Source organism: Micromys minutus (genome assembly GCF_963924665.1).
Source record: "Micromys minutus genome assembly, chromosome: 14".
Classification (NCBI taxonomy): Eukaryota; Metazoa; Chordata; class Mammalia; order Rodentia; family Muridae; genus Micromys; species Micromys minutus.
The window spans coordinates 29,524,901-29,539,201 of NC_137983.1; the positions used below are offsets into that span (position 1 = coordinate 29,524,901).

General features: G+C 42.3%; 1 protein-coding gene across 1 annotated transcript in view; it reads left to right on the top strand.

Annotated features, from left to right (window-relative positions):
* The window catches only part of MTMR7 (myotubularin related protein 7), a gene marked incomplete at both ends in the record, with an annotated part of 78,124 nt that overhangs the window by 26,696 nt on the left and 37,127 nt on the right, over window positions 1–14,301 (top strand). Inside the window, 3 exons of the mRNA XM_080928476.1 lie at window positions 837–959; window positions 2,100–2,262; window positions 10,776–10,933. Of these exons, the coding sequence (XP_080784602.1) occupies window positions 837–959; window positions 2,100–2,262; window positions 10,776–10,933 (444 nt within the window). The remainder of the gene's footprint in view (window positions 1–836; window positions 960–2,099; window positions 2,263–10,775; window positions 10,934–14,301) is intronic.

The window sequence follows — 14,301 nt, forward strand, 5'->3', positions numbered from 1 at the left end:
ATAGCCCACAGTCCCCCGAAACCTCAGCTCCAGGATATCCAATACCCTCTTCTTGCCTGCTAAGGCACCTGCACTTAGATACACAACCTCCACCCCCACCCCAGTGCACATACTTGAAGACAAAATAAATCTTAAAATAAAAAGGAGCTGTTTCACTAAAGAAGCCTCTGTGTTTGTTTCCACACAGCCAGTACAGGTTGTGTTGTCCTTCCTGTGGTGTGTTATGACACAGTCCTGCCACAATATCCCTGAAACTGTGCTGTCTCAAAATACACAAATACGTGATAAAGAGCATTTCCACATGCCCAACATTTGGAGGAGAGTTCTAGTCACTGGAATTACTAGAAGGATTTCCCAGTGAATAGATGCGGTTCTGTCTTTATGGTGTCTTTATGTACCTGTTTCTGATGTGCTTGTCTCCCGTGTATCTCTTTATATTTCTCACAGTAGTCGTGTAGGTGAAAGCAAACATCCACATGCCATGTCTACAACTTTACAGACATATGGAAAAGTCATTATGTAAATGCGGAGCTCTAACGCATGTGTGTGCTGGCTTAAATGCTAAACGTTATACAGCTACAATGAAATAAAAACACTGGCCTGTTTAAAAGCCAGGGGAAGAACGCAGCTGGTAAATGTTTTGTGGCACATTTAAAATCATGTTTTCATGACTTGTATTTTAGTATTTGATAAATGTGATCATAGTTTGCTGCTGAGTTACGGGGCATGTTTTGGTTTAACTACTGGAGACATTCTCCCGTGTAAGTTCTAGAGTAGATGTAAGGTTCCTGGATACTTTGTGATCAGCTCTTTTGATTTTCATCCATCGTTTCTAGGTTGAAAACGTGCGTTTGGTCGACCGAGTGTCTTGTAAAAAGGCAACACTGGGGACTCTGTACCTGACGGCCACTCACGTCATATTCGTGGAGAGTGCACCTGACACAAGGAAAGAGACCTGGGTATGGCATCTGCATCTCCAGCCTTACATGGTTTTCACTGGTTTCGGGATGGGGAAGGTGGACTTTCGGGGGCACTTTGGAAGCGATTTCGAAGGTGTATTAGAGAAGGAATTTCCTTCTGAAATCATAGATATCCCTGATGCACTTAGATATTTCTATATATATTAGATGCCGATATCTAGACACCATCAAAGACAGGCCTAACCGTGGCTGAAGATGCTGGAGCCTATGCATAGCTGGGAAGAAGGTCTTCAGTCCTGTCGTGTCGGATGCTCCGATGCCTGACTAGTTATAACTTATTTGCAGGATGTTTTACACATTTGTTAGTGTTCGAAAGTTTCACACATTGACCATAGGCATCCCTCTGTTCTCCCTGTAGTGCCTGAGCCTTCCTCCCTGTCACTCCTCAAAGGAGGGTGACTCTCCTTTTCTCTACAGCTCTCAGTTGCCACAAGTTCCTCCAACGAGGGGTTATAGTGAGCTATGCTATATTATATATTTCAAAATACCGTTAGTAAATTTCAGATATATCACCATAAAAATGGTAGGTCAGGAAGTTTGTGGATGTATATAGTATATACTAGTTAGCTTGATTTAGAGATTTTATTTTTACATCATGTCTCTATCAGAACAGCACACTGTACTGTGATCTGCCTGTTAAAAATAACAAACAGTGAGGAAGTGAAGTATTTTCTTTTGCAGACTGCCTGACCACCAACAGCTTAGAGAACAAGGGGCCACTGAACTTGAACATCCCATGTGGAATTAAGGAACATGGTGGCACTTCACAGGGCAGCCCTCTCTAACTTTTAGTGATTGCAAAAGTTTATTTTACTAACTTCCCATGACCTTATTTAATTTTAGCTATTAAAGGCATCCAGGATTTGACTGCCGAAATGTTCCCTACCTGGAGCTGTGTAAATTTAAAGGCAGAATACTTCCTTTCAAAATAGTAATCGTGGATATGAAAGCTTGGTACTGAACAGTAAAGTTACAGGTTTTTTAGTGGATTCTTACATAGAACCTTCTGAGGATGCTGAGGAGTGTTCCTTGCTGTGTAGCTCAAAGACCCGTCTGCCTTTGTCAGTTTCGATTGTTATTCGTGCTTACTGTACTGCTTATGTTAACTCTTGGTCCTAGATTCTTCACAGTCAGATCTCCACCATTGAAAAGCAGGCGACAACAGCCACAGGCTGCCCTCTGCTTATTCGCTGCAAGAACTTTCAGATCGTACAGCTTGTCATACCACAGGAGAGAGACTGCCATGACGTGTACATCTCTCTGATACGTCTTGCTCGGCCAGGTAGGCAAAGAGACTCGGCCTCGGACGCACGACTTCTGAAGAGAGGCACAAGTCACCGGGACGGGATCGTGCTATAAGGAATAGTGGTGTTTTAGGACTTGCTTGTTCTTGCCTGATAATTACCCGATACCCTAACCTTGCTTTTTTGAGGCCACCCTTGAGTTATTTCCCACATAGGCCTCTTTTGATAACCTTTGTATTCTCATTTCCTAGATAGCAGTTATAATGTGTTTTTCTTTCGGTCTGAAATCGCTTTTAAAAAAATTATGCAACTTTGTCTCTTGGTATGAGGCCCAGGACAGAATTTACAGGTTGTTTAGTGCGGAAGACATTTATATCCAACACTTCTAGTATGTTCTTTCCCACCCAGAGTGCCCTAGTCTCTTGGATTGTTTGTCTGTTTCTTTGGGACAGGGTCTTACTATGCAGCCTTGAGTGTCCCAATGTCACAGGTTCCTCAGGTCTGGAATTACAGGGGTGAGAGCCACCCCTGTTTTGTTCAGATATGGTTTTGAGGGATATATGTTTGACTTGATCTTTAGTAACAACTGCCTAGGCTTTTGTTAGCGTCTGTGACTGTTGGTCAAGTACCTTTCGGTTCTCGCACACAGAGTCCTCCCACACCTGTGCTGGGAAGAATGTTTGGAGATGGGAAATGGGCAGTCTGCATAACTGTCTTGTTCTAACCCTTGTAGTATTTGGGTCTTTGGATGGAGAGCTCACTATATACCTCTAGAGAACTGTTCCTTGACTCTCTGCAAGGCTTGTGTGAGCTTGCTTAAAGGGAGTATGCTTCTAGGCATACAACTCTGAAGACTGTACTGCAGAGTCACACGGAAGGCTTCAGTAGGAAAATAGGATGTGTGCTTATAGTTTCTTTACTAAATGACCAGAAGTTTGTGACCTTTGCCAGGCGCTGGACTGGGTTCTGACCTCCCTGTGATAGGACGGCAGCATCTGTCGGGAGCTTAGAGCCCATGTTCCTTCATGGAAATGATGCCTGGGAATCGTCACCATCTGGTGGTTTTGACTTTGCTTTGTTCTTATTTCAAGCCAGGACCTTTCCCCACCTCATAGCGTGTTAAGAATAACCACAGTGAGCTGGAAGAGCAGCTGAACCCTTTTGGAGGGTGCTCTGTGATTGGAACAGCAGTTCTGGGAAGATGTAGGCTAGGCTGCATGCAGCAGAGCTTGCAAGAGGAGCTATGTGCCAGCAATTTCTGTGTCACTGATTAATGGATGTGCAGGATAATAAATGTGCTCTGACTGGATTAATGGGATTTAGGAATAGCTGGAGAATTGGGAAGGGCTTAGTAGCTGAAAGAGTGGCTCTAAGGTGGGGAGTCTGTGGTGGGAGCAGAAAGTTCTAGGAGTTACTGGGAGGGTCCATCTGCTTTTAGAAATGCATGCTTTTTCTTAAAAGGTGACATTTTGGTCATTAGATTTTAGATGGCATCAAAGACCCGATTGGCTGCCTTTTCCATAAAAGAAAACATAGCAGTTAATTCAATTAAAATTATCACCGGAGCGGATTTAAAGTGTCTCTGGCATTCTGAAACACATGGATTAAAAGTGTCAGGTTATGTAACACACTGTGTTTTAATAAGTGTGGGAAGATGGTGCAGAGCCTCGGCAGTTCTAAAGCTCCCGAGCGCAGCGCTGAGGCTGCGGCGTGCGGACAGCAGCATTGGCATCGGGAAGATGAGCGGAGGGAGAGGGGCTCATATACGAAGCAGCAGCAGCTCCCTCCTGGGAGCGCATGGTTTGTCACAGATCATCTGAGCAGAGCTGACAAAATAAGTCACTCTTCCCCCTGTAGGCAGGGCAGAGTAAGGAGGAGAGGGAGAGGGGGAAGGTGCGAGCTAGCTGTGAAGGACAACAGTGCAGGATCCTCGTCAGCTCGGAGTTCCTTCTGCTCATGTGTTTCATCTCTTGTGGATGTGGCTAATTTTGTTGTTGTTTTTTAAGAGAAGAAAAAAAATATCTGGGAGTTCAAAACTATGATATTTTCTAAGCTTTATGGGTCCGTAGGATTTCTGGGATTACTAAAAAATTGGAAGAAATTCCACTGGTTTGCATCTCATGTAAACAAAAATGAATAAGCATTTGGTCATGGATTAGAAAGGATCCCGGTATAAGATAATACAGTCCAAAGAACGGTTGGACCCAAGGATGAGAGATCCTGTTAACCCGGTGGGTCTGACGTGCTAGTGAGGATCTGAAATTGTCTGAGTAAAGGAAGCCGGATTCTCAGAGGGCTCGGCTTTCCCATGTGCTGCTGGTTCCTGTGTTCACCCTTCTAATTTGCCTCCTTCTGTTTGTTTTTATATCAATTATCTTGTCTACTTTAATGTTTGTGTGTCCTTCAACACTTAAATAATTTGTTTATTCCCCCCCCCTTTTTAAGTCAACTTAATTTCCAATTCTTTTGTATATTTCCCCCCTTTTGGTGGTGGGAATCGAACTTAGGGCTTACCCATCGGAAGGGGCTTACTCTACCTCTGAGCTACACCCACTGCACTGTGTATTGACTATGGCTTTCAAAAGTCCCATGACTGAGTTGGTCTCATCTACTTAATTTGCATCTTTTATGTTGTCTAAATCAGTGATGCTTGGGAAAATTTCCACTGAAATTTTTGTGTATGTAGGTGAACATATTCATGTGTGTGTGGTTGCACGTGTGCACTCATGTGTGTGGAGGCTGGAGAACAACTTCAAGTATTATTCATTGAGGGCTGTCCAATCATTGTTTTTTGTTTCTTTAGTTTTCATTTTAGTTTGTGTTTTATTGTTTTATGGATATGAGTGTTTGACAGCGTTCACATCTGTACCACATGGATGCAGTTTCTTAAGGAGCCAAAAGAGGGCATCAGATGACCAGGCGCTGGAATCAAGGGCTGCATGTGGTGCTGGGAATCTCTCCAGACCTTGTGTATTGTGATTGGCATGGATCACAGCAAGTAGACTGGCAGCTTCTGGGATCTACCTGCCTGCCTTTGCTTCCTAGTGATGAGATTCAGGATGAGATATGCCTGGGTGTTTTAACCCAGAGATTAAACTCAGGTCTTCCCGTTTACAAGGCCGCAGCTTTACTGACTCTTCCAGTTCCCACCCTGGCAGTTGGCTTTCAGAACTTAGCTTCTGGTCTAACAGACCCCACAGTCTGTATCCTGGTGACTGCTGGTGGCCTTCTCATCCCTTTTATTTTTCACTTTTAATTTTTAAAGTACATTTAATTTTAAGCTGCCCTTATTTCTCAAAGTTACTCTACAGTGAGATAAAATCTCGTTGTTTTATCTGAATACCCTCTTCTCTTTCTGCTAATCACTGTAGAACGAATTCCTGTTCTTCCCAGTTTCCCTTCTGACCCACATTTCTGGAGTCAGCCGGGTGACACCTCTTCTGTGAGAGATCAAAGGGTCGAGACAGGTTCCTCACTGAGCCTCTGCACTTGGCGAACTTGGGTTTGCTCTAGGGAAATTGAGTTTGGGAGAAGATGGTGGGGAGAGCAGGAGGTTAGCTGGTGTGGAGGGACTCCTGCTTCCCAGCGTCAGAAGGGAGCACTGGGACTAAACCTCACAGCGCACCTCTCCACGCCTGGTTGTCATGCATTTGACTCAGACACCAGTCAGACTTTGCAGAAATGTTGAAGCTTAATTTCATGAAATATTTTATGAATTGTCTGTTTGCTTATTCTGGATAGAAAAACACTCCAACCTGCCTTTGCTAAGGCAATTATATTGCCTCAGTAGGTAGTACGCCAGAAGGTCTTAATAAAGTCTGTAATTTTCTGTAATTTAAAAGGCATGTTTTAAAATTAAAGGTGCATCGTAGATTATTCCCATAGTTCAGAAGCCTGGTTTTGTTTGTTTGTTTGTTTTATATGTGTGTGTGTGTGTGTGTGTGTGTGTGTATAGCTGTTTTGTTTTGCTTCTACTTTTCCTATAAGAAGGGCAGAGTGTCCTCCTAGTCAGAATGCCCTAGGATGAGGCCCTTGTCAATGCAACACCAGTTGTTCTGTTGCATGTGGTGACACAGACGTGTAAAAGTGGGAAGCCTGAGGAATATTTATTTTTTCTGCAGTGAATCAGCTGAATAGGCAGATATTTTTCTCTCTGTTCAGAGTTGACAATTCCTATATGATAAAAAGCTTCTGTACAACAAAGGGAATAGTTGATGGACTGGGAGACAGCCTGTGTATCAGAAGACCGTATTTGTGAGACACACATCCGATAAGGGATTGATACCCAAACCGTATAAGGAATTTAAACTCTGTGTGGAAAAAAAAAACTCATAATCCAGGTTAGAATTACAAGGGACCTATAGTGAGAATTCTAGAATTTTGGTTTCTTTAAAAACACAGAACTATTATAAGAATATGTTTGTGTTTTAATCCCAGGTGTGGGGATATGGGGCCGCTTCCCAGCAGCTATGATTTGCCTCGTGCTCTAGCAGAGGCATGGTTTCTCCAGCTGTGGATAGTTTTTGCAGTTGTATGTTAGTTTGTTAGTAGTTTTGCTCTAAGGAAGAAATTAGATTCAGATCTCTCTCTCCCCCTCCTTCTCCCTCCCCATCTCCCTTCTCTCCTTTCCCTCCCTCCCCTCCCTTCCTACTATCCTCTCCCCTTCTGTCTTTCTTTCCTGTCTAATGATAGGGGATGCAATGGGGAGGGGGAGGATAAAGGGTAGGATAAGAAGAACACACAAAGTAGCAAAGGCAGGCTACAGGACCTCACTAGACACTTGTAAATGGAAGGTCTGAGTGGAAAGCAAGTGAGAACTCAGCATCGGTAATCACTAGGGAGATAAAAACAAAATCCACACTGAGATACCACCTCACGTCTATTAGAGTGGCTAATGTGACAAAGAAAGGAATCTTTTTCTTCTGATCAGATCTTGAGATCAGGAAGGATATACAGAAAAGAGAACTCTTGTGTACCGTGGGAGTATAGATGAGTGTATCCCCAATATCGGAAACATCATGGACACTCCTCAAAAAAACTAAACATAGAGCTACCGTCTGCCTGACAGATTTGAAATCATTACATTGAAGAGGTATCTTCTTCCATGTTCAGTGTAGCAGCACAACCGTTAACCTGTGTGTCCGTCATTGATGAATGGATAAAGAAAATGTTCAGTGTCCACAGGTGTCAGTTACATTTCTATTGCTCCAATTAAAATATCAGCCAAGGCAGTTTATAGGAAGAAGTGTTTATTTGGGTTTGGAGTCCAGAAGACAGCTTGTACTGGAAGCTGAGAGCTCACATCTTCAACCACACCCCAAAAGCAGGGAGAACAAATTAATAAGGCTATAAAACTCTCAAAGCCCTCCCCAGTAATTTGCATCCTCCAACAAAGCTCCACACCCCATAGATTCTGTCTCCTCAACAGCACCCAGTGATGGAGCATTTAAACACACAGCCTCTGTGGGACACTCCACATTCTAGTCCCCACAGTGCATGGTGGATTACTATTGAGCTTTGAAGAAGGCAAACTGTCTATCATTCCTGTGGATGCAAATAGAGAACCATGTGCAAGATAAAATAAGCTAAAGGAAATTCACAGGGGATGTCAGCTTAGGTTTGGAGTTTAAAACAGGTAGACTCACAGACGTGGGAAAAGGGACCGTGGCTACAAGCATATACACTCACACCACACAGAAACTTAGACACTCACTCACCACACACACTACACCCTATACACACCACACAGAAACTTAGACACTCACACACACAAACATACACACTCACACACCACACACATTACACCCCCACACAAACTTACATTCAAACACACACACAACACAATCACATACACACTCACACATACATATAACACATACATACACACTCACACACCACACACACTACACCCCCCACACACAAACTTACACACTCACGCACAAACATACACACATCAAACACACACAACACATGCATACACATAATCACAAACACATACATACACACTCACACACACACACACACACACATAGATATATACACACACGCCACACATATACAAGGTTCTCACACACATATACACACACATGTACACATATACAAGGCTCTCACACATATATGCACACATACATGCACACATACACAAAAATAACAATCTCAACACCACACTGATCCTCATAAATAGTTAAATACCTAGAATCTGACACTATAAAGATTATAAACATATCTATAAACAGAATACCTGTAAGCATTTTTAGTCTGATTTTTAAAAATCTTGCTTCTCTGGTGACTGTTAAAATTTACGTCATATTTTATGATAAGCTTTGAAGTAGGAATATCAATTATGAGATGGGAACTATTCTCTAAAATTTATATGTAGGGTACACTTTAGTTTCTCAAATGACATAATCCCCAGAGTACAGTGTAGGCTGTCTTCTGATTAAGAGACTTGCCCGCAGTACATTAGCAAGATGCAGGTTTGGCCAACGATATGGAGGCTTTCCCTCACTCTGATGGAATTTTCCTTAAAACTGGGCCTGAGGATTTGTTTATCATCCCCTTCTATAAAAATGCTCACAAGAAAAGAAAACATTTTATAATTTCAGTGTAAACCTAGTCTAATGTCTTGTGCAGTTTCGCTGCTGAGTATCAGCCCACAGACAGAGAGAGATCATGCCTTTCCTACCTTTAAACCTAGTTGTAAACATTTCACAAAGAAGCTTAACTTCCATCATCACCAGGGAGCTGCAGATTTCTCAGGAGATCCTTTCGGCATCTCTGACAAATTGCATCTGCAGTTAGCATTACGGTAACCGAAGTCTGCGTCATGAAAATGGTACTCAGCAACGGAAAAGATGGGTCAGAGTTGAACGGACTGTTCCCAGAACAGGACCTCAGGCTTCTGTGTTGTTCCCCATTAGCTCTGGTCTGTGTGAGTGTGTCTGTGCATCTTTCTTATCTGACCCCCAAAGTTTTAAAATCAGAAGGTGATATCAAGAACACTCAAGAGAAGCATAATCTATGTAGTTAGACTGATAAGAGTATATTGGTCTAGCAAAAAGGACCTTGAAAATGCCTCTATCTTTCTTCAAAACATGGCCGTGTCTTTCTTCTTTCATGTGGGTGAGTCATCTTAACAGCAGTCCAAACAAGCTTGCAGCTGAGTTTTCCTTGGCTCCTTGCTGGTAGCCAGATGCTGTATGGGGCCTGCCGTCACTCGAAGGCGCATTAGATTGTCTGCACAGGGGGCTGTCAGCAAGCTGAGCACCAAGGGGAAGAAATTGGGAAACTGAGGATATAGGCACATATTGGAGGGAGACAGGAAGTTTAGGTGTGGGGGGAGGTAGGGAAGAACTGAGAGCTGCTGTGGGGGCTTCCTGGAGCGCTCTGATGCTGAGCATGTTCCAGCTCTGTGACCCTGAGTGCCGCTCCTCAGCCTCCTTTACCTTTTCTCATCTTTGAAGTAAGGGTTAGCATTGGTGTGTACCAGCTGGATTGATCAGTTTGTGAGAACAAAATCTAGAACAAAATAAGGCCTCATCATCATCATCATCATCATCATCATCAAGAATTAAGGCTTGTACCCCCAATATGGTAGCCACGGGCCACAGTACTGTCCCTGAACTGAGCTGTAGTAATAAAAACTACATGTGAAGTCCCTAAAAACAGAACAAAACGTGTATTTTCTATTGTATTTTGTACTATATACATGTTAAAGTAACTGTATTAGCCATATTGGATTAGAATATTACTAAATTTAATTTTGGTTTCCTTTTATTTTTAAATGTAGTAACAGGAAGTTTTGTAATGGCAGTGTGGGTTACATTATATTTCTGTTGGGCAGTGCTGAATTGTATACTTCCCTTATAAGGCAAGGCTAGAGCAAAAAGAGCCAAATGGTATATTTTATTGGGAAAAGGGAAACTGTGAGGCTCTTGGGCTCGATCTTACATGAAGGATAAACATGTGCTAGCAGAGCTGAAGGAAGGCTTACATGGTATATCCTTCAGTTTGGACTCCAAGCACAGGCTGCTGTGCATTATGGACTGATTTTTACTAATTAGTCCTATAAATATCTTAGGAGCAGTACAGTTATATTATGTGTAGTTGTTAAAAATACACGTTTTACTGGAAACATGTAGCAAAATCCATGCCTTTTGTACACCATTTTGTTTCTGCTTTCTTAACATTCTGAGCATCCAACCCGTGTCTCTTAGAATACATTCCAAATCCAAACACAGTTAATGTCTGATGAATCTCTACATTCTCAAATACTTTTGTGCTCCATTATTGTATGTGTTTTAGAAAATGTATTCACCTTTAAAGTAGCTAAAAGTGCCAACGAGACAACAGCGTGCTTCCGTAAGGAAGAGGCTCCTGCCGAGTTGCATCCAGAGGCTTCCAGCTCTTCTTGTCATTGCCACGTGCCCTTGTCCCCATGCCAGGGTTGGGAGGCTGGGCTGGTGAACGCCAGCTGGGACATAGGGTTTTGTGGCAGATCGGTTCCTGCTCTGACCCAGCTTGATTTGGCTTCGCTCTCTTTCTCTTGCAGTGAAGTATGAGGAGCTATACTGCTTCTCCTTCAACCCCAAGCTGGATAAGGAAGAACGAGAGCAGGGCTGGCTGCTGGTTGACCTTAGTGAAGAATACAAGCGAATGGGCCTCCCGGATAATTATTGGCAGCTCAGCGATGTGAACAGAGACTACAGAGTGAGTGGCGCCATTTTGGTGGAACACAAACACTTCTCACGAAGCTGCTATGTCAGTGAGCGTGGGATAACCTTTATCTCCTCTAGATTTTGCAGCTCTTTGTAAATGAAGTCTGAGGGTCCTCACATCTTTCATTGCGCTGGTCCCTGCCCCCTCCAGCACTGGGGGTTGAACCCAGGCTCTTATGCACGCCACACAAGCAATCTGCCACTGTAGCTATCCCCAGCCCATTCCAGCCTTCTCTTCTAATGGCACCCAGCATTTGTCCTTCAAGAGCATCCCTGCATGCTCGGCCTCTTAAGGGATGTACATTTGTAAAATCAGGGAGGCCTAGGAGACTGTGGCCAGCAGTTGGTGAGAGAGCTGGGACCTCATTCTCCCATCACATCTTTTTATAGCACAGGGGACGATTAGTGTGGAAATCAGAGGGACCCTGATGGCAGTTTGGCACCAGCCTCTTGATGTGCTCACTGTATCCTCAATTGGTACATAAGGTCACCAAGAGGCTCCCTGGAGAGATGTGAAAAAAATGTGCCTGTACTCCCAGGAAGGAGTGCCAAGTGAACCTCTGTTCTCTCCAGTGACGAGCTCACAAGTCAGTATTAATTCTAGTGCCCCAGGGAGTTAGCAACAGATAGAGATGGGGGAGTGGTGGGAAGAGATGATAAATCTTTTGGTGTAACCCTATAGTGTTATCTGTGGGTATCTGTGCTGAGGCTCAAGCCCAGCATTCTCTGCAGGTCATGCCATAGCGTACCACTGAGATACACCCCAAGCCCACTCTTCTGTCTTATTTTCCTTCCTTCATTCATGGTTACATACTTTGATAGCCCCTCCTTTAAATCGTGTCCATGTTTATTGGCCACTCATAGTGACTGAATGGCCTCTTCAAATTCTTGTTCCTTCATTTTACAAGATTGTCTTGGTGACTATTCATAAATAGTGTTTTGCTTTAGTAACTGTGATTGTTCATGTGGCTATGATGAATACATTCCCGCATGTTTCCTGACCTTCAGGACTTCTGATTTATGATTTTTTTTTTCTTTTTGGAGATAGTCTCAAGTAGTTCTGGCTGAACTCAAATTCACCATGTAAGGTTGGCCTTAACTCCTGATCCTCCTGCCTCTGCCTGTAGAGTGTTGGGTGTAAAGTGTGCTTCCATGACTGACTTCCGGGAAACACTACCATCTGAGGTACATCCCAGCTCCTGTTTTGTCTTTTATATATTGCTAATCTTTGTCTAAATGTGACACTGTGTAGGATCTATAATTAACAGTTTTACTAATTATGACTGTTACAGTTTGATACTAAATCTTATCCTAAAACTGGGTGGTTTTCACTAATGTCCAGAATTATCTTGGAGATACAGATTATTTGAGATACAGTTGGTTCCTTATGATAATAAATCTTTGTAATTATGCTTGAACTCAGTAATGATACTTTAGATAATCTTTGGGAAGTGTCAGGTTAGTATAATTAGACCGGATTGTCAACTTTTATACCAACTGTTTTAGCCATAAAATGAGAGAAGGAAGGGAATCCAGCTTTTGTAAAGGAAGTCGGACATCTTTACTCTTCAACTCTATGGTTGTTCTTGAGTCAGGAGGAGAAGAGAGTGAAGCGCAGCCAGTGAACAATCTTTTCTTGATGCTTCTTTTGCTTTTCTCATGACTTTCCCCTTGGAATTACCATTAAAGTATGAGTCATGCATTTACCCAGACTGAAAGCTATGTGTCACTTGTCATTTCTTTTCTATCATGACACCCAGCACAGCAAGCCTGGCCCTTTACAGACTGTTGTGACAGAAGAGGTGGAAACCTCAGGGATTTTCTGACTTGAGAAATGTTGGAGGAATATCTTCATTTACTGCCAGTTTAGACACAGAACAAAAATTGTCTCACATAGGAAGTCCTGACTCGTCATCCACTGAGAACATTTCATCTCAATCCACTTCCTGTGGATCTGAATTTAAGACTGAGAAAAATACGTATTTTCTCCTCTTGCTTTATGGGTTATTTTACACTTTGCACCAGTCCTTTCTAGTGGGTGGAGAAGAACTTTCGAGTCTTACAGACGATGTCAGCTGAGCGTGAGTGTCCTCCAGTGGGGTTAGTCATGGTCATCTCTATTGTCAGGGATGCTCCTGTGGCAGTTAAGTCTGTAAACTTGGACTTCATTTTATATACAACCCTTAAATTACCTCCATTTAGATAAAGTGATTGGTTTCTATTACAAGGTTAAATTTTAGGGATGTACCTCTGTGGTAGCACTTGTTAGCACGCACAGGCTCAGATTCAGTCCCTGGAAATTGGGAAATAATTGCTCAGTCTTTCTTGTAATATAAGTGAAACTATGATCTAAACCTTATATTTAATTAGACTTGTTTTTAATTTAATCATATTTTTTAATTTACCTAAATTAGAACTTCAGTTCCATACAGCTAAATCTTAACATGGTATATGATATTTTATTAATTACTTTGCGTTGCTCATACCTTCATTTGTCAAAAATTCCTTGAAGTAAGTTGTAGGATCTAAATAATCCAAATATTTTAAAAGGGGTTTCTGTGTCAATGTTTGTAAGTTGCCAACAACAAGTTGCCCCAGTCTGACTCAGACGCCTTGGATAGCATCTTAGATGGGTACCATCTGTGCAGGTAAATACATTTACTGGAAGGTTATACCCAGGTCAGCAGAGAGAAGTTCTGAGAATGTGACCATCTCTGTTACTCATTTCTGCCCCAGGTCTAACAGTGGGAAAGTAAGGACTTGGTGACTGTTTACTGAATGGGTATCAGAATTACGGAAAAAGATTCCCTAGGGCAGGACCCCACCAAGACATGTGAGCCTTTAAGGCAGGCTAATTTATTTAGTTAGGACAAAATAATATTTTTAAATTCATAAACAATAGCTCAAATTGTATTCACTAACAAAGCAAAATCAGAAGTAAAAAGCAACAGAAAAGCATTTTTCACTTCTGTGAACTTTTCCATTTCTCTTGAAACTACCCATTTGATTTTTAAAACCAGACAGAAATCTCAGGCCATTCCTGGGGACTTGTAAAACGTGATAATGTAAGTTCTGTTGGGTGTCACGTTCAAGTTTTTTGCCTATTTTCAGTTAAGCCATTTGCTTTTGTTGACATGAAGCACCTATGTGTTTTGGATAGTAAACTCATACGGAACACATAATTTGGAAATATACTTTTTCTACGTTTTAGTTACTTTTATATTCTTCTGGTTGCTCCTTGGGTGCATAAAAGGTATTGTTCAATGTGGTCTCTTCTTTCTGTCCCAATGCTTATACTTCTGACACTAAACATAAGAAGTCAAAGCCAGATTTAATAGGAAGCTTTTCCTCTTGTACTTC